At 39.8% G+C, this 21990-nt stretch overlaps 1 protein-coding gene across 1 annotated transcript in view; it reads left to right on the plus strand.

Annotated features, from left to right (window-relative positions):
- The window catches only part of col8a2 (collagen, type VIII, alpha 2), a 54253-nt gene that overhangs the window by 25083 nt on the left and 7180 nt on the right, over window positions 1–21990 (plus strand). The window contains exon 2 of the mRNA XM_055058817.1: window positions 20655–20843. Within this exon, the coding sequence (XP_054914792.1) occupies window positions 20681–20843 (163 nt within the window). The 5' untranslated portion in view covers window positions 20655–20680. The remainder of the gene's footprint in view (window positions 1–20654; window positions 20844–21990) is intronic.

Here is a 21990-nt window from a genome sequence, read left to right on the forward strand (position 1 = left end):
AAAAGCAGCAGAGTTTTCGGTCTCACAGATACATCTCCCCGCCGAAATGTCAGTTCGTGCGCAAGTCAGCTGACTGGAAACAAAGCCTGGTCTTTATTTCCCTGTAAACCCTGGTTACCAGAGCTACCAGTGGGCAGACTCTTTTAACATTGTAGATCAAGCCTCTTCTAACGCTTTGGCTGTGTGCTGGGCAACCCTATATCACAGAAATCCTTCCCTCACTTTGACTTTCATCCTTGTTCAACTTTCATATCACAGACGGAATTGCCAATGTGGGAGGAATGAAAGAAGTAAGGGAAAGAAGTGGAAATGTGGAGGTTGGGGGTTGAAATGGGGAAATAATTGGGAAAGTACAGCTTCCAAAAGCTGCATCTTTTTTTATTAGGCTGGGGGACGGCATTTGGGTTTGGAAATCAAACGCTTGACGAGTTTGGGTTTTTTTTTAGGCCCGAGCAATAAAAGCGCTGCGAAGGCCTATTGTAAACACAGTGTTGATTTTATTTTATTTTTTGGCTCAAATCATATTCAAAGAGTCCCTAAATGTGGCAGATTTTACTATTACTATAATTTACCGATTTTAAGTTTGACGCAAAAATTGGAACACAAACTGCTCAACAGCGCCACCTGCCAACTTTCAAAAAACCCTACCTAGTTTATCATAGAGACATGAAATTTGGTACAATTGCACAGCTCCCCAAGATGCACAGAAAATTCAATTAATGTCATCGTGCAAGTCAAACAGGAAGTCGGGCATTTTGGATCGAAGCCGCCATCATGTCCATTTTATTGACGTATCTGATCAAACTCATCCTACAGCGTTTGACATACAGACTTCAAAATCACTCAGCACACTCTTGAGGCATAGTAGGTCAAAAGCTATCCTCCAATTTTTTGTACATCAAAGCATGTGGGCGTGGCTAAGTGTCAAACTTTGACCATTCACCATGAAACATCACGGTGCAATAATTTCCACATACAAGGTCAGAACTGCATTAGTCTTTCCATGTCTCATTATAGACCAGCCCTGATCATAGTCACATGGTCAACTGCTGACATCACCGAAGCCCTGCCCCCTTCCAACAGGAAGTCGCCTGTTTTTTCTGCCGGATGTTTCACTTTTACTCTTTGATTCATATGAGTTTAATCTTGTGCCAACTGATATAAAATGAAATGACGATTAACTCTGTCAATGCTGGATTCTGGCTGAACCACATGGCGTGACCGCATGGCGAATTGCAATCCCTCTCTATATGCATACGGTTGTCTCTACATAACATATGAATCATCTGATTTGCAACAAAGTTTTTATGATTAACTTTGTTCAACTTGTAAAGAGCCCAACAGTATTCAGTTTTAATTTGACTCCACTGATTCATTAATTTTTATTAAAAACAATATAGCATTTTTTATTCATCAGCAGTCATTGTTTAGCAACAATTTCAGTAATTCGCCAGTAGGGGTCAGTATCACTCCACCAGTGACATAAAGATCGATTGAGAAATTGAGTTCTCAGAGAAATAACACTTCATCAGACAGACCGGTCGCACTGGGCGAGGAGTGGGCGAGAGCGTCTGCGATGGCGAGCGGGCGGCTGTGCTGGAACCCCTCTGCGTTGGCCTAAAGGCCGGAGCGGCGCTGAGCTGCGAGGGCCATTCGAGGTTGCTTGCAGCTTTAACTTTTATTATTTTCTCAGACCACAGGGAATGAAAGACCTGAGGTTTCCTGCAGCAGCCTGCGCTCCGTTACCCAAAGATGCCGGGCATCTCTCCTTTGCCAACTCTTTCCCTCTTTCTGCAATATCATCATTAAACAGCCTTGGATGCCTGTTCAAATGTTTTTTAGGCTTGGTGAAAGCTATTTACATCGTTCAGCAAGTGTGCAGGTGATATTTTCTCCTCCAGAAGATTCAAGAAGCAGCGTGCTCGGCCTGCTGCTGATGTAGTCACTGCTGGGTTTTATAGCCAGCAGTTGTACTTGCTTACCATTAAGTGCTCAAGAGGAACTATTACATTTTAAAGCTCATTATCAAGTTGGAATTGTTTTTGTCTCAAACTGAATTACTTCAACAGATGAGTCTAGTTTCCTATCTGATTTGATTTTTTTTTTCTATGCCAATACCAGACCTTCTTTCTCTGAGGCGTGTGATTCTGCGTGAGCAAACTTCCAAATGTACAACAAATCTTTTTCTTGTTTTATGTTATTAGCAACCGCAATTTATGTTGTTTAGTATCAAAACACCTCAGTCTCCGGAAGGTAAAGTTTGTCTCTTAAGGTCCCATCCATCTGCTCCTATTTTGTGAGTCTAATCGTAGTCAGCTGAACACAAAGGTCATTGCTTTAAACTCAATATCATAAATCTATTTGGATGCATTTTGAAATATAAATGATCAGGAAGCTTTATCAACATACCGAGGCTGGCGAAGTTGCTAATGACAGTAAAGTCAGCATAGACTTCAAGAGTTCCTGTTGGCACTGAGCTAGGAGGTTATTTCACAGTTCTTAATCTTTCTGGACTTGTAAACCAATTGTTAAAACGTAAGCTCCTGCACACCCAAACATTATTATGGAACATAAATTCTTTAAAAGTCAGTTTGAGACTTATAAAAACCTTTTAGCATTTTTAATATCTGTTGGAATTAGACTGGCATAAAAACTGAATTTCATTTTGTCACGCATTTATTATGATGAAGAGTTAAGCTTTTTCTGGGTTTATATAGATAAAAAATGTACCTTTGTTTTTTTTTTTTTTTACAAATACTGTTAAGATTTTGTCTCATTCTTATGAAGCACTTTTTGGATCTCATGAGGTTGACGTATCGTCACAGTCACACGTTTCACAGGGAAGTTGTGCAATAGGTCTTCTTTTTTGAACTGTCACTGATGATTTTAGCAGTGCAGTGCTTTTTATTTTTCTTCCACAGGAATGAGGAATTAATTTAAAAACAATCACAAAAAAATAAAAAAAACTTTGGGGGGTATCTTAGTTTTTCGGAAAGAACTCTTAAAGTTTGGAAAGAACAGCACGCCGCGTAATCCAGATGTCTCAGAGATGATGCCCTATATTTAGACAACATGTGCACCTTGCACTGCCTGCGAAGACGGCAGCACCAGTCTTTCTTGTCTGTTTTCATTTGGTCGCCCTGGATGGGCTTTGTCTCAGCAGCCCGTCATCCACCCCCAGAGAAGCTTAGGTATCTAAGGATGTGTCTCGTCCCCCTGTATGTTGTGTAAGTTTTATTGCTCTGTAACTCTCATATTCCTCCCACCAAGCCTTCCCGTCATCCTCCGCATGCCAAGCAGCGAGACAAAGACGCTACTTCATTCCCCCTTTGGTATGGTGATTATCTAAGCAAGGGCCTGTGAATCTAAACTAACTGCAGACTCTGAAGAATGTCCCCTCCGTTTAGCTGCCAGGCCTGCGATAAACACATCTGATCTTGTGATTCACCTCTTAATGAACCATGAGATGCGTGCGGACTGATGGCGTCTCTTATCATAGCCTCTCGAATCGGGCTCCATTATGTTAGACAGACAGATGTCAGCTCAATTAAGCCGCGCTGCCTTCAGATCCCCCACCGCAGAAACCTGCGGCTGGCTTCTTCTTTTAACGGCTGACTTTATTCATTAAAATGATTTGGTTATTAATGAATCTGTCCTCGCACAGACTGGATGTGCTGTTTTGTTTATCGCTGGCATGAGACTGGAAGTTGATCTCACTCAACACGCCACAATAATCTAAATGATTACTACAAATCAGGGTTTTTTTCTTTCTTGTAACCATAAACTCTTCTCACAATTGTATCATTCTGCAGAGCAAACCTATGCATCTTCCAGTGTCAATTTATCTTATGGTTTTCAAATATCACTTTTCTTCTTTTATTACGTTTTAATAGTTTGTCTCAAACATTCAGAGAGTGCAGATGACCCCACAGGTCATGTTTGAATGATATAACGTTGGGAATTTTCTCCTCTCCGTGAACTTTCCCGTGCTGACAAGCCTTTCATCATCGCATCTCATCTCGCTGCAACCGAGGCATTCCATTGCGGTGTGTCTCTGATCACCACCTGATGACTGGATTGTGGAGATAAGAGACGAACAATGGGGAGATCTGGTTCTAATATATATATCAAGGCTGAATGTAATCATCAGGACATAAAAACTGAACAGTAGAGTCATCTGAGATTGGTTGATTAAGAGAGACAGATCCTTCTTTTTCACCGACAGCGTCAGATGAAAGCTGAGTTAACCCCTCTGTCTCAAAGGCATCCTGATCTTGTCCTCCGTCAAACCTGAGTTGATTTACTCATCTTCTCCATCTTAACTACCTCGCTTTTTCTTCACCTCCTTAAAACTCCTGGTGAGGCTCAGCAGGTTAACTGATTGTTAACCAGCAGTAAAAAAAAAAAAAGAAAAAAAAAAGAAACGAAATAAAACCTGTGATTTTCATTGGGATCATCCACGCTTGTCTAACATGAGAGAAACTCGTCTTTATTAATTCAGTGTTGTTTTATTAGGTGCAGCCTGTCTGCTGCGTTGGCCTAGAAACCTGATATTCATCAAACTGACAAATTACTGCATTCTTGATGTTAAACCAACTTACAGATTGAGACAAAAGTAAATCATTTTGCAAACAGCTTGCACAATATATTCTTTCAAGAGGATTTATAAAACAGCGAAACTGACTAGACTTTGTGGTGGTCTGTCTTAACCTTCCTGTGGATTTAGGCTCAGTTTCCACCTGATTGTGTCTTGGTCTTGTAATTAAACATTGCAATATTGTTCAGCATGTCAAAACATGGCGGACGTCGGGAAGACAAAACAGGAAATTACCAAGAGCAAAGTCTCTACATCACATGAACACATATTATATTCAGAATTTAGAGAACATCCATCCATCCATCCATCCATCCATCCATCCATCCATCCATCCATCCATCCATCCATCCATCCATCCATCCATCCATCCATCCATCCATCCATTTATTTTACACCCTAGACAGGTTGGCAGTCTTATTTATAGAACAATCCAAAAAAAATCTCCCCTTAAAAAGTCCACAAAAATGTAGCGCTTGCAGACACACGTACAGTGAGTTAAGGCCACAACTCAGCATAAAATCACAAGTTGATTCAGACATTGTGTCTTACATACTCATATGATGTAGAACTGGGCTATATCCCAGTTCTACTTCACTTGTCGTGAGTGCCTGACACTTCCCAGAGCTCCCAGAGCTGCGTGCTCTGACCTGTTGTGCTCTTTGGTGGCTTTTACAGCCTTCATCGGACCAGACTTGTGCTCACTGCAAACAGCGCCCAAGGGACACATCAACTGGTTTTCTCACAGCTCTTACATGGCCCAGTGTGTATATTTCAGCAGCCAAATAGCCTTTTTTTATGTGTGTCTCATGTTAAAAAAAGGAGAATGGTTGTGACTGGGAAGATGTAAAACTTTCACTTATCGCATGCTCGTGCCACCGATACTGTTTTTTTTTTTCAGGACATTGCAGACATTAAAATTGACGAGGCCAAACACCAGGAAATTCCTGTTTTTGAAGATAAAGCCTCTTTGATTCATTTTATTTATTTATTTATTTTTACATTCACATCACATTTACAACACAATACCGACATAACTTCTGCAAAACTATGCAATCATGCTCTCACAGACACTGGCCTATGTTTATACAGCCCAGCAGTAGATCCTGGGAGGCGTGAGGCCAGAACTGGCGGGGTCTCCTTACACAGCGAGCCGTCTCAGCCAGCAGCTAATAAAGGCTCGCATTGATCCCGATGGGTGGGGTGGACCTGGGCACAGACCACAGTTGGAGGAAGCAATGTGCTGCACGCTGGTGGTCTGAGCGAAAGGCATGCATGCGTGTCAGGGTATGAGGTGCTTTGTGTGTTCTTTTCGGCTGGCAGCGGCTGGAAATTTAAGTGAGTGATCAATCAAACTAGGCCCAGTGAATTGTTAATGGGCCTTAAGTTGGATCCAAATTATCTAATGAACATCCAGCTGAAATTAAAGGGGATGGAGGAACAAGGGGTTTTCTTGAACCAACAGATCTTCCCCGAATGCTCCAGAGCACACAGTCACAAATCAAGAACCCCTGTCCTGACTCCAGATGAACTTCTGTGCTTTGACCTTAACGTTTAGATGGATGTGCTGCCAAAGCTTATTTGCACAAAGACTTCAATGCACTTATGCAAAGCAATATTTGCAAAGTGCACAGCAGAACTCAAGGGTTGGCCTTAAGAGATCACTTACAACGGCCCAGTGCTCTGACTCATCTTCTTAATTTATGAACGCCTTCCACGGCAGCTGGATTCTTTTAATATTTACAAAGTCATAATCCCAAGAGAATCTACTTTGCGTGCTTTTGTGTAGCAAAGTATTCTGCGTGTCTGGTTAGTTTTATTGTCAAACAGTGCACATTTGGTACAAGACACAAAAGGAGAAAAGGCAACACATTCGTCTTGTTTCACCAGCAGCAGGTCATACTTGTTTGCGTTTCATCTTTTGCTACAGAATCACAATCAGTCGTGCTCAAGGTGGCTGATATTATTAGTGCTTTTGAAATGAACACACCTATTATCTCGATATTTAACTATGTACAGTTCGCAGTCAGTGGAAAGCAGCTGGTGAAAACAAGGGCGTAAATCCCATTTCTTTATTAGGGGGAAGGGGAACCATAAATAGGCATAGCTCCAATTATTTTTGGCGGCGGGGTTCGGCAAAGTTGCAGTATGTAACATAGAATGTGGTTTAAAAAGTTTTTGAACCACATTCAAGCTCCAGGACCAAAAATGACCAGTAATGCACATCAAATGTGTGTTTTTCTAAGTAAGCAACCTGCTGAGAAGCAAAACTAAAATTCAAATGTTGCTTGGATGCGAGTTTTGTTCATTCCGACCAATACAAGTTATGGGCTATTTAAATTATGACTCGTTAAGTTGCTTTATTTTAAAGGCTTTTTTAGTTTTGTCGTGTCTTGGATGACTGAGAACAAGCAGGTAGTTAAAAATGAATATCAGGGGGTATTACAACTTAAATGTAACACCTAAAGCACCATGGTTTATATAGAAAAATATTCAGATTGTATTTTGTGGTTTCTGCATTGAAGACAGTGAGAAATAAAGGCATAGCTCTCGTTTTTTTTCTGTCTGTTCTCGGCTCCCAAACACAGAGCTGTCGGCCACTTGCTCATCCTCTCCCTCCCGTTTCAAACTCTTCTAATGAACTAAAAGTTGAGGAGTTAAATATGAATGAGGCGTTTGCTGCCCTTGTAGGCTTAAGTCTATGAAAACAATGCAGCAGTTTTTCTCATGAAGCAGCTTATCGACATTCAGCCAAAGTAAGAAAACAACGAACTGCCGTCTGATCTTTATTGTCAATGTGTTTCTTCTTATTGAGCAGTGAACTATCTTTATGTTTCTGTGCAAATCGTCATTCTTTCTGTAAACGTATTTAGCTGATGTGTCAGGTTTTGGAAAGGATTCACAATCATAGATTGATCGAGAGATTGGATTGTAATATATATAATATATGAGGAACTTGCACTGCAACATGGTGACATGGTGAGGATCCAGCTGTCCACAACCCAACCATGCAGAAGTACAGATCAGAACAATTTTAAAACTCTGATGCCTTTGAAGTGAAATAGAAAAGGGATGGTTTTGCTCAGTCCTTCTTCGCAGCACTGCACTTTTGTAAAACTCTCATTTTATGTCCATATCATGTTTATGAGCCTTTGAAAATAAGTGGCAGTTTAATGTACCATTTCTGTTAAATTAAGTCGGCTGTTCCCTTCACTGGCATTTTTTAAAGCTTCTCGCTTAAATGACAACCCAGAGGTAATACTATATCATTTTTGTTATATTAAATATTTTGCTGCCGCACATCCTAGACTTCTCAAAATTGCCAATTAGAGATGTAATATAACAGAATGACTCAGGGTAGTGTCAGTGCCAGAGGAGCCCATGTTGAAGCGTTCAGGCTGCAGCACAGTAGCCTTTAGCACAGAGGCATTTCGACTCTTTCGGCTGGGATTTAACCGAGATTTCCTGCTCCTTATTAAATTTTAATCTCTCTTCTATGTCTCCTTTTCTCAATTTTGAACAGAAAAATAGGCCTTCCTCTGTGTTGTGCTGCCAACCAGCAGCGTCTATATGTGTTCAATATGTGCATCTGCGTGGAAAGCTGTTTCAGCAGCAAGTCCAGGGAGCATGGAAAATGATTGACGGAGGATGCGCATTAAGTGGGTCGACAAGGAGATAAAGATCTAAAGCGCTTATTCTCCTCTTTCCATCTCTGTTTTTTTTTTTTTTTCTTTTTGTTTCATGTCTTGCAATGATTTCATGTCTCCGTTATAATTTTCCTGACTCCATCTAATGCTCAGGTCTTCCTTTAAACGTCATTAAATGCTTTAGGCTTAAGCATCAGGCACCAAGCTCAGTGTTTTCATGGAGAATGAACAGAATGAACTTGGACAGATGCAGACTACTAGTGATTTTAACTTTGTTTTTCCAACTTGGATATTTGTCCCAGCTCAAGTGCAGCTTAAAAATTGTTTCCCAGTCCTACCAAAAAAAAAAAAAAAAAAAAAGAGAGAGAGAGTGGAAGAATTGACAGTGTGTTATTGTTAGCCCTCTACAACATGTCTCACCTTCAGCACACACATTCTTAATTACACCCACATGTTCCACTCCCACATGGACTTTGACCATTTCAAAGTTATTGAATAACTAAGACAAAATGCAAAACTGTTGTTGCAATTTTCCATTCGGTGAAAACTGTGGACAGTTTGCGCGGCAGCTTGTTTCAAACTCATGTGTTCATCACAACTAGAGTCCATGAGTAAAAGTCCATGATTCACAAATGAATTCATTACTTTTGGGTAAATAAAGATTAAAACGATGTGCTCTATGAAAGGTTGTATGAGTCCCTGTCACATGTTGACTTGTTATATTTTCTGGTCTGTTCTGTGGAAAACCGATTTCATGGACAACATGATGTCTGTACTGCCTGCCAATTGATAACAAGAACAGTTCTGTGTAAAACATTCATAGCCTGAGCAATGGATCCAGGTAAATATTATATTGCCATGACAGCAACATGTGCGCATATTGCTTCTTTTTACATCAAATGCTGAAACAAAGCAATCAGAATTGTGTTTCTGACTTACTGCATTTCTGTGCTAGGAATGTTATTGCACCAGCATTTTCCAGATTCAACTACATCATTTTAAGGAATAATTTTTGATATTTTCCTTCTCTTTCCTGACTCAATACAAAATACTGACTGGAACACTTTTAAAATTGTGTTAAGTACGGCGTTGCCCACTTTCTTAGTTTTTATTGAGTAAGATCATTCAGTGCTGATTCATTTAACATTAACTTTTGACGGATGGGCATAGTGTGGATTGCAGAGGCATGTATAGTAGGGGTTGCCATGCTTATCTAACGTACGTTGCCGTTTTGGAATTGATGTCAGGGAGGTTCAAGTGAACCACACTGAAACGATTTAACAAATCTTAAAATCTTTCGTGTCCAGTTGGAGGAGAGTTATTTAGTCTCTTGTTAGTTCATACTCTTACAAAATCTCTGTTCTGGAGTGATTTGGAAAACACAACCTTGCCTTTCACGTCAAAGTCATACATTGAAGAATTTAAATGAACTGATGTACACATACTTTCCCTTTCTGCTTTTCTAAGTTCTTCCCTCTCCACCTTTTTGTGCTGGTACATCTAAATTAACTGCAGGAACAGAATCACCAAGTGTTGCCCTTTTTGGCAGCACACAATAGGAGCATTCACACCAGCAATGGGCTGTGTGCGGAGAGCAGGACGCTTGAAGAAGAGTGAGGAGGAAATTGGAGAGGGGACTCGGGGGTGGAAAGGCCCTGAATTTGCCAGAGGAGACCTGTATGGCACGACGAGAAGGCAATCATACTGATTTACAGGAGATCGGATTCCTGGATGCCCTTGAAGTTTTCCCGCTGGCGAGGTGAGGTCATCTCCTCAGTGCCCTCTAACACACAACTCCCTTCATAACAAAGTCGCCCAGACATAAATCTGCATCAGTGCATCAACTTCTTATTTTTCACTTGACGAGGAAAAAAAAAACCCAAAGAAAACTTAATGTCAGTTTTTGTGCTTGTGGAAGTTTGCCTGTGGCGTCCCGTCTTGAGTCAGTGAAAGGCAGAATATTTATTGCCTTGGAAAGGTGGAAGCACAGAGGCCTTTATAAGATTATTTTTCTACTATTTTCTCTCGATTACCTAATCAGGGGCTTGTATAGAGTTGAGGTGCACTGCAGGGGCAGGAGGAAATCTGCAGATGTCTGTGTTTACCTGGACTTTCACTTTTTTTTCCTCTCAGTTACAATCCTCCGTCTTTATGCGCATATTGCAAACCCACCACTTCCTGGATCAGGAGGTTTCCACGCTGTGCAAACTCAAATCGACAGAAAAGATGAACTAAAGATGACAGAGCATGAACTGGCAATACGACAGATATCAGTCAGGCGAAAACAATGAACTGGACGTGTAACTGTGTAACACGTAACATGTGTGGACGACCTCAGAGATGTGGTATTGTGTCAGCAATTTGCCTTATTTTGACTGCTTCACCTTTCATCCTGTGCTCAAACACTTTCATCTGCAAAGTGCATCAGTCCTTATTTAATTATTAGCACGTCTGGTTCTGCACTCAGATTTACTCCCAGTGGTATTAACAGCGTGTTCTAATGAAGTCATCGAGCAAATGACAACCTTGAACTTGACCTTCCCACATCTTTTCTCTTTCTGAAAACTTTCATCGTTTTATACACTTTACTCCTCTCATTTTCTTACAGTTTCACTACTCGATCAATTGACATGAGCTCATACGTCTTTGGACGTCTCTTGACCTTTGTCTATTTCTCACCTGCGAAATGACAGAGCAACATGAGGATGCTCCACATGTGCTATGTCTTTGAAGTCACGTGGTTCTACTCATGTTTCCCTTTTTACTGGGGGTTAGGTGTTTATGGTCCGAATCAACGTGAGTTGCAGAAGCAGGTATATGTAATCAAATACCATTAGCAGGCTGCTATTCCAGAACTGCTGTCACACTTTAGAGTTTAGGCAACATGGATTTAAATGTGAGAAAATTCAGAAAAAATCCTGTGAAACATCCAATCTTTACTTACATATGTGTAACTTAAATAAAATGTAGCATATAAAATTTAAGACTTAAATAAACCTTGGTTATTTTGTTTTAAATGGCTAATGTTGTCAAAATTGCTTTCGGTATTTAGGAATGTCAAAAAGTATTGTTTTGGTTCAACAGAAGAAAGCCTAACACATTGCACTTTTACTTTACACCTGAGAGTAAAGGTTTTTTTATTAACGTCTGATTAGCTGAAGTTAAAACCTACATGCAATTTGTGCTTAATTTGGCACCACCTGACATTCCCAGACAAATCTGAGTTGCTCTGAAATCATCCTATTTCCCTTTGGATGTCAGAACACCGACCTTCATCCAATCAGACTAAACACGGCATGTGACTTAAAAACTAGTGCGTGAAAGAAAAAATAATAATAATCTGATGATGAATTTTGACAGACACATTCTGCCAGAGCAAATAAACATGAGCTCTGAGAGTATTTGATATCCAAGGCTAGTTTTGGCATATCTTGAAGCAGACATTGGATATTGTTCTGGTTGGCTGGTTGTCTTGGTGGCATCCCAGCATACACACACACACACACACACACACACACACCCACACACACACACACACACACACACACACACACACACACACACACACACACACAGACGCACGCATACACGCATGCACACGCACACAAACTGAGAACAGACTTATGTCTTCTTGTTAGATTTAGGCAATAAAGCTTCTTGGATGGGATTAAAACCTAATATTTCAAAAATAATTGAAAAAGGTAAGGAAAAAAGAACAAAAAAACAAAGCAGTTTCATATGCTTTGAATGTTATTGCAAGTCATTAAAGTCATCTTGGAATGAATGAACCACCCATGGAACTGTTTTTGGAACGGAGGACAGTCTCAGAAAAGCAAAAAGGAGCTTTTTAATGTTCCCTATGACATATCCTACTTCAGTTTGCTTTACAATATCCCTTACTTTTACTCCAGTTTATTTAGCTAATGATTTAAGGGAAACAAAACCGCTTTAGTCAGGAGATTTTTTTTTTCTTTTCTTTGCTGGCAGAGGCAAAAAATGGCAATTTTTCCTGAACAGCAACCAAACAAAACCTGAAATTTACCACTGCCACCTAAAATAACAGATGTTAATTTCTCATTATGCATGCAGATTTTTGGCCACCTTCGCACGCAATCATGGTCGTATTATGGTCAGTCTGTTTCTCTGGTGATTATTTTATAATGTGGAGAAATATGCAGTGGATTCAAAGACACAGGGACTTGTGACCGCAACTCAAATAATATGCCATGATCTGACACCTCCAAGCGCTCATCAGGCTGAGGGAAGAATTACCTCATTGAAATGAGGCAGACTCCAAATAAAACCTCAAAATACTCAGTTTTCAGGTTCTAGGCCTTTCTCCTTTCTGTTGATCATATTATTGCTTTTTTCAAATACACAAGTCTGTCAGTTAAAAGCAGAGCTGACTGCCACAAGATTAATTCACCTTTAATTTGTACCTATGATGACATTTTGTGCTGCACCTAATGGATTAATATAAGGGATATTTAATCTCATATTCTGTCACATCCCATCTGAGTTGTCCATCAGAAACATACGTTTTTGAAATGGGAGAGAACATGACATCTGAAAAACAAAAATCATACACAGTTCATTTAACGTATTGCAGACATTTGGTTGCTATGGCTACTTATTTACATAAATAATCAGGATCCTTCATTTCAAGGCACTTAAAAAAAAAAAAAAACAATATTCAGGGAAGGAGTCATCGTGAAACTCTGATCTACCAATCGGAGACGGATCTCAGGAAAGAAGTAGCAATGTATGCAGCAGCGTTTCGAATTAATTACCTCTATGAATCTCCCAAAAATGTCAACGTACCATTATTATAGACAAAATATGATCTCCTGATATTGAGCAGTTTTAATATTAAAGCTTTCGAACATGTAATCAGTCTATTAAATAGAAAAGACAGGTTCACATTTCAGTTTGTGTTGATCAGCATTTAAAGGTGGCTGATTATAAAGTGTTTTACATCAGAATTTCTGTGGTTGCAAAGTAAGACCATTTATATTTCTTCAAGTGCCAACAGGTGTTCACGCAGCACTTTCCTTGTGCGTAGAATTTGTGAAGATCATGACATTATTCACATTTTGAAGATCTCTTGAAATCATTGGCGAAGGATGCAGTGTGTTGGCAGAAGGCCTTCTCGGATGTGTGTTTATGTACAATGCAGTTTATTTACAGGTAGAACAAAGAGACATTTGGTAGCTCCTGCTACCATTGAAAGAAAATGGAACAAGTGTGTACAGAGACAGGCAAAAGAAAAAAAAAAGTTGTACTGGAGGTTGATTTCCATAAAAAACCTAAACGAAACCTGTCTCATAATTAGCACCCATTTTGAAGAAATGAAAATGGCATATGTGACAGATGATCAATGAGGAAAATTGGTTCTCAATTACAAATTACAATTCATTCCGAAGATTGTTCGACGGGAATGAGATTCTGTCCAAAAGCAGTAAACTCTGAGATGACAGTCATTATTTCTACAAAATGCAATTATCCATCATTCAAAACTAGGTTTGGTGATGACAAAGTTATTTTTTGTTTTAAGGAATGAAAAATGCATCCCACCGCAGACCATAATGTTGCAAAAGTGTAGTTCAGACACGTCAGCTTGATGAAGATCATGCTGCCAGCAAGCAGTCTGGGGGTTTTAAACCAGTTGCAATTTTATGGTTGGAATTCAAAATGGAAACGATCTAGAACAAGATGCTTTTCAGTGCGTCACAAATATTTAACTTTTTCCACATTTTGTCAAGTCACAACCACCAAAATGCATGCATTTTACTAAGACCTGATAGTAGAGGCCAACACAAGTCCAACATCTTGGTGGAAGCAAAGCAAAAACAAGCTTTGCTTTTCAAATCCTTTTCAAATGAAACTCTAAAAAACAAATTGCATTTGTATTGAGAGAGAACCATCTTTCACTGTTGGACAGTTGAACGTGTCTCGGCTTAAATTTCGACAAGCTTTGTACATACAGTCTGAATTTTTTCCTGTTCTTCCGTAACCCTAGTCAGACTGGACAGTGTCTCCGCCTAGGAATTTTATATCTTCACAGAAGAACTGCATTTATCAACTCTGTTTACTAATTACGTGACCGCCCAAGGGATTTACCAAATTATTTAACACAAATGTGCACCTTTGGTATGATGTAGACCATTTGTTTCATTCATGTTGTGGAAATGCTGCGCAGATATTGAATGAAAACGCATGAAAAACAGCTAAGACTATGTATTTTTATTAACTTTTGGCCAATGTGTTAAGAGCCATTTTGCAGGGTCTAATTAATTATTTAATTAATTAATTAATCCAAAGCTGCAGGTTGCAGAGTGCTGCTTCATGCCAATGAAATACTTCGAAGTTGTAATTCACAGACATGAAAATGTTTATGTGGTGTTAATACATTTTTGCATCTTTTGTGTGAGATGGTCACATCATACACCGCAGATTGAATGTTTTTCTTTTTTTCAATGGTGAAAGCCATATCTCATCGCATTTAAAATGCCACAAAAGCCAGAAGATATGCGTCCCATTACTAGTCGTGTTATTCTTCAAATTTCCACCCTTGAGCTTAAAAAAGCAATTCATTTAAAGTTCAAAGATCTCTTTAAGACATGTTTTTAAAAGACAGAATGTTCGGGTGCTACAAGATAAAAAAAAAAAAAAACCAAACAAAACAACAACAACAACAACAACAACAAAAAAAAAACCAGTTTGTGTCATGTCTGGGATTTTCTTTTCTACAAGATAAAACAGCTGAGTAAACATCCTCCAGAAGTGGTGATTTCATGTTTTCTTGCCAGCAGTCGTGCAGACGTTTGAGCCCCTTTTTAAGTTTAAAGGTTTTTCTTGGCATCGAGCACGTGTGCTTGCCTTCTTAGTGAAAATATTTAGAACCTGTAAATGCTGTTATGTCTAGACTGAGCCAGTGCGCTTTATGCGTGTGAAAACGGCTCCCTCCACCTCTCTCGGTTTGCTTGAGATATTTGCAAAGAGAGGGAAAGTTTGGTGAAAGAAGGTGGCTGTGGTTGAGACGCCGCCTGCCAGCCGTGTGGGTTCATGGTTGAGTTAGATTTCATTATGGTCACCGCTGTGGCTTAGGTTTATCAGAATTGGATGAATCAGCTGAAAGTTTTGTCAGAGTTAAACTTTGGTTCTCTCTGGGGTCTGTGATTGGAACCAAAACTATTCAAGCAGCGCTCGACCCCATTGTTGGCTGCCGTTTAAATCTCTGGGGTCTGTGATTGGATAAAAAAAAAAAAGCAAGCGCTGAATTGTGATTCTGCCGTTTTGTAAAGGCTGACCTCACGCAGCACACAACGTTGAGGTGCCGATCGTGCATGCTCGTATTTTCACAGTAAAACAAACGCCTCCCCTTCCTGACCGTGGCACCAAATCCTCACGCTTGGCTTTATCTGGAATCTAAATGTGGCACGTGGTTTGGGAAACATCTGGCTGTGTGGACCGCCACATGTACGGCATAGGGGGTAAACGTAGGCCCTGCTCATTGGGTCGAACCTCTCTGCCGCTGTTCATTTCATTAGTGGGTAGACGGCGCAGCGAGTGCTTGGCTTCAGTCGTCGGGATTGACTGTGTCTCTCTGGCATGTCAGCTCAGTCCTCTTGAGGCGCTGCTAAATTACGGTTTGGAAGCTGCCGCTCATGCTTCGGTAGTCGTTGCAGTCCTCCTGAGCTTTTTAAGACATTCCACCGGAGCCGTAAAACTCACGTTCATGAAAGGTGATAACTGCAAGCATCACATCGATGTCAGGTGGTTTCTAGATATAGGTCTGTGAGGTTTACTGAACAAGTAGAAGTTTATCTTCAACCTTTTATGGTCTACTTCAATATTTTGGACTACACTGCGGCGTTTTTTTTTTCTCACACATTGAAGTAACAATCTCCTGAACTTATTCATGCTTTCCCATGTTACTGTGACAAGCCCCGATGTGTTTTATTTGGGTTTTATGTGACAAATCAACAGAGGTGTTTGATTAAAAAACATCAAGTGACAATTTCTATTTAGTCCCCTTCATTCTGATACAGAACAAAATCCAGTGCAACCTATTAACAGACTGCTGATCTCTGTAACCAATATACAAAACACTTTAAACAGCAAAAAAACAACATTGGACGTCACCATGAACACAACTTCTCAAATAGAAAATGTTTTAATACCGTGCGGTAGGGATGCTTGCCTTCAGCAGGCTGTTACTCGTCATGGATGGTGGGAGGAAGGATTTTTAAAAATACATTTTGGGCTGGGGTGAAGGTTTGCCATCAATTGCCAGTTGTGCTTTTGGCTACAGGCCATATAGGCAGTCGCCCAGAGCAGCATTGGAAAGGGCCTCCTGCAATTTTGATTGTTTAGAGATTGGCTGGAGGTGGGTCTCGCCCAATGCACTGTTTATGCAAGAACCACCACTGGGCAGAGATATAAATCAATGGCTCTTATTGAGGCATTTTCATGAGTTAAAGTCATATTTCTAACCCAGGGAAACAAGAAGTTTACTACGGCTCAGATGAACAAAATGAATGAGAACGACAAATTAAAAACAGAAAACACTGATATTAATGTTGTAACATTAGTGGTTTGGTACAGAAAAAAAAACACAAAGATTTTTTAACTGTTTTTTTTCCCAGAACATTTCAATACATTGAAATGTCTCTTTGTCTATAAGGTTTGAGGACGCTGTATCTCTCTAGATTTCAACTCTTTTGCTTGCAAAACAGCGGGCATTCAGACCTGCCTCTTAAATTACTGTGCATTTGCGCTGAAACCACAGACCCCCACACCAGACAAGCTTCCTTGCCAGCCAGCCAGAAAGTCGGCCAGCCACCAAACACTGTCTCACTAATACTGCCTGCCTTCTCCTGTTTATTTTTCTTAACATCTCTGTCTTTGCATTCCTCGTGTTTCTTTCGAGTGAAGATCTGTAGTCTCCAAAATGCATAAATAAACACGAGTTACAGACATTTATGATGAATCTCAAATAAACAGCTAAAGGAATTCTTTGGTAAATGGCTGTAAATGAAGAATTTGGGCTATCTAGCTTTAGTTCCCAAAAGAAATCGCAGACTTCAGGCTAATCTCAGCACATGTGGTGCCAATGAACACACCTCTTTTTCTAAGTGCTTGTGATTTAAAGCATGCTATCAACTCCTAAATTACTTCCAATCCTGTTGCCAATTAACCATCCTGTATAATGAGATGTAATTGTCAAATTAGAAGATGTCAACTTATGTTCATATGAATGCTGCGCCTCGGCGCAGACTGTCATTGCGCAAACATTTCTCTCTTGTGCTGAGAGGATAACAAGCAAGTGATGACCACAAACGCTGTGGAAGTAACTGTCTCAAAATTACTTGGGGAGAGAAAGATCCTTCCCCCCCTATAAATTACCCAATTTCATAGAAAGAGAAACATAACGCTGCTACTGCACACACATGTTACTGACATGAATGTATACTGTAGAGGAATGCGGTGACAAATATAGAGTGGTGTGAAAAGTGGATTTGCATGAGTGGAACTTTGTCACAGTTTGTCACATTGCAGCTGTAAACCTCAGTGGGTTTTGATTGGTGCTTTATGAAGAAGAACAACAAAGGTAGATCGCCATCTTTAAAAACATGTTTTATTCATTAGCTTTGCAAAGAAATATCTCAAAGGATGCTCTTGTAAAATTTTGCAACACATACCGATTTGGACTTAGCCCTGGGCTTTGACTGGGCCATTGTAAGACGAGAGTACACTTTGATCTAAATCATTTTATTGTAGCTCTGATAGAGCGTTGAGTGTGTTATTATCCCAGTGGAAGACAGACTTCCATCCCAGCAGCAGGTTTAGAAATTGTCAGATCATGATGCTGCCACCACCGTGTTTCAAAGTGGGGATGATACGTTGAGTGAGATGTTCATTGTTAGATTTGCATATTTACTGGAGCATTTAATTTTGGTTCTAATATAATCTAAGCACCTTCCGTCACGTGTTTGGTGAGTCAAATTATATGTGCCAAACTTTAATTTTTGACTGTCACAACTTCCTGTGACCTGTCCAGGGTGAATGCTGCCTCTCGCCTGGAACGTTAGCTGGAGATAGGTACCACCAACTTCGGACCCCACTAGGGACAAGGGTCTTACAAAGTGGATGGATGGATGGATGGATGGATGGATGGATGGATGGATGGATGGATGGATGGATGGATGGATGGATGGATGGATGGATGGATGGATGGATGGATGGATGGATGGATGAATGAATGGACGGACGGACGGACGACTTCCTGTTAGCATTATTTTTCTTCGTGTGATTTCCAGCAGTACATAATGATTTAATGATAATTTCATGCAAGGCGATTATTAGTGGTTTATTGCATTTGTTGCGTACCTTCACTAAAACACGTTAGAACGCTCTGTGTTTCTGCTTAATCTTGTCTTTTCCACTTAAATATTCATCACCTGTCTTTTGCAAACTTGCCATACAGTGCTGTAAAAGTACAGCACAGCTGCGTGCTAATTGCCTCAATAAACCTCTATGTAAAAATGTTTGCTACGCAATAAAAATTAACCACATTTACAGAATTTCCTTGCCTAATAAAGTGGTGATATTGTTGGCATTTATAAGATGTTAGTCTGAGCCTCAAAATACATTTTGCATTCCAAATCACTAAAAACCTAACTCTTTAGTCCAAATAGGGCTTGAAAGTTTGGGGGGAAGAGTTGGATTGGGAATGCATCTTGGTTTTGTAGGTTGAATCCAGTTGCACACACTTAACATTGCATGTTTTTTAAGACCAAAAACATGCCAAGAGTCCTCAGGTGGTTTTCCTGTTAACATAGAGCCATGCCTGTAAAAATATTTGGCCAAAGGCAATGTGGTTGTCTTTACCTGAGGTTAATTTGAGTTGACAGAAATGCATACTGTGGATGCCTAAGATCATTAAGATCTAAAGTTGTCCCTGTTGCCGGTTCAGTTAGAAAAATAAAAATAAAAGCATGCTGCTGTTAACATAAGCTACATACTAAATGGAAAGAAGTCTGTATAAATATATTTGAGTTTGAAACTTAGGGAATCAGAAACACGGCAGTCATGATATAAAGCTCCACAGCCACCACTCATTTCACGGCATCTCTTTTCCAACGACCCAGATTATATTGCGATCTTTTGAAGTGGTTTTTAGTATTAGTTTACCAAACTTTCGAATTTTCTGACTTCTTATTGACCCGGTTATCCAGTTTTTTGCGTTGTGTTTCCAGGCATGTTATTACCGGTATCCAGTGGCACGTTTACAAGGAGCTGGTTTTCGGTGAAACCAAAACATTTTTGTTGAGATCCAGCCACTCGTTTACACGTCTCCAGTGATTGCACTCTCTGACACTCGCACTTTTTGAAGCCCACTCTGAGTGGGAGTTTTTGAAAAATAAAAATAAAAGCCCCACAGAGGTGTGAAGAACTCTGCAGATGTGAAAGAACACACAGCTGCAGAGTTTGTTCTACGTATGCAAGAACAAACTCAAGTAAAACAATGGCGGACTGCATTGTGTTGTACATGATATTTAACCTGTTCAGTCTAACATAACATTTGATACGGAATGTATATGTGTTGCATGAGCACCTGGTTCCTTGGAGGTGGGTTACCGATCTCTATATGAAGTAGAAGTTAGTGAAGTGGAAGCTAAGGAACCAAAAGCACATGCTTGGTTTGACTACCTGCTGAAATCACAGCGCCATTTTGTAGCTGAAGCACCAACAACAGTGTAAATGTCTCTATTGATGCTGCCTAAACATGGAACTTTTCACCAATCAACATCCAAAAAGATTCCAGAGAGAAGTTTTGCGTAAACATAGCGTAAATGAAAGGCCAATCAGAATTTTGCTCTTGATCAGAAAGAATATCACGCATAACTAAATTATAGTGACTATTAGTAGTTGTTTTTTTGTCATCTTAAAAGTCTGCTCACCCTTCTAAGACGTCATAAACACTTTATCTACCAGGCCCTTCTAACCATCAAACAGTAATTTACTGGATATTTCTTCTATGTAAAACTGTATATTGTTAGAACTTGGCATGTTGCCAGGTGGATCCTCTGTTACCTAAGCATATTGTAATTCACATTAGCTCCTAAGAGCAAACCATTCATTCATGAATGTTTGCAGAAGCAGTCTGATTTTTCACTTTGGGGAGTACAGACATGTTTTGACACACAAATTCAATGAGTTGAATAAGTGAGCAAATACTTTTGGCAGTATGGTGTGCTTTAGAAATTTGCAACACTTGAAAATATACTTTAAAAAAAATTATGATTATTTATCAATGCAAGAGAGTTGAAAAAGGCTCATCGAAGCTCATAAATGAAAATCTTTGTACCGGAACGATTTTTCAACTTGTCTTCCTCTCTCACCTACAGATCTTTGTGTGTATGAGAAGCTTGGGATGCCGGTGACCATGCTGTTGGCTCCTGTCTGCGTGCTGCTGATGCTTGGGGGCCGTGCTTTTGCTGGAGGTTACCCCCCCATCCCTCACGTGAAGTACATGCAGCCCATGATGAAAGGACCTGTTGGCCCTCCATTTCGAGAGGGCAAGGGACATTACGTTGGTAAGTAATCCCTCTTTCCACTATCATTTGTTTTCACGTTCTGCAAACCACACGGAGGAATAGACCGCACAGCCTTTCTGCAGCCTAATAGGTCTATTCTCTTTCTGTAAATAGACCTAATATTTGAAACCTATGTTCAACGTACACAAATATCCCTCCTCTGGAATCTGGCATTGCTCAGTAGGGGCCTATTAAAGGTCCGATTGCCAAATGTTAGTTGAAGTGAGTGAACGGGGCTTGTTGTTCCTCACACCATCTGGATGCCGTTACTTCAATGTTTTTAATCACATATTTTCCAGGAAAGAAAATAAATTACTTAAAAAAACACTCAGGGGAAGGAGAATAGAGATGGGGGGGATGGGTGGTAACCATCACTGTACAACAAATGCGTACTATCACCCCCCTTGATGATCAAATTGGACTTAAAGTGTGCCTGATCAGTTCTGGATCATGTGAGAGGTGGCGGGTGTAATCAGAGGCCGGTACTCAGAGCAAATTTCAAAGCAAATGTAATTACTAAAAGAGTGTTTAAAAAAAAAAAAAACGATGAGTGAGATGGGGAGATTATTTGATGGTGATGATTAGCACCTAAACTTCAAAGCTTTGTCAGGAGCTTTAACAAGACCACAGGGATTCTTTTTTTTTTTTTTTTTCTGTGAATAGTGAGCTCAGACCTGAGAACTAAACACTGCTCTTTGATGAATGGTTGAAATAGGATGTATGATTTTACTGCCACTCAGTGGTCAAGAGTCCTCACTACATCCCTACACTGTCACCTGGCTCACAAACATGCAGACTTTCAAAGAAGAAATAAACGCGCAGAAAGAGATAAAGAGATTTCTTAACTTAAAGTGTCTTTAAAAAAATAATGCTAATTAATTCTAAGGAAAGCAAATAAACAAAAGAATAATCTTCTGTATCATGTAATATAATAAAAGCTGAGGCTTAGAAATTAGGTCAGATCTTAAAGTGCCATATTATGTAAATTAATTTAAAAAGTGCTTTTTAATAATAGATTATTTAGTCAAATAAACATTGAAAATTAGAATTTCTTTTTTAATTCATCAAGAAAGAAATAGAATGACTGAACAAAACTTTATCACCATAAACACTGAGGGCATATAGAAAACAATTTTTGAATGGCCCA

The sequence above is a fragment of the Poeciliopsis prolifica genome, unplaced genomic scaffold (assembly GCF_027474105.1).
Source record: "Poeciliopsis prolifica strain line A6 unplaced genomic scaffold, Auburn_PproV2 SCAFFOLD052, whole genome shotgun sequence".
Lineage (NCBI taxonomy): Eukaryota > Metazoa > Chordata > Actinopteri > Cyprinodontiformes > Poeciliidae > Poeciliopsis > Poeciliopsis prolifica.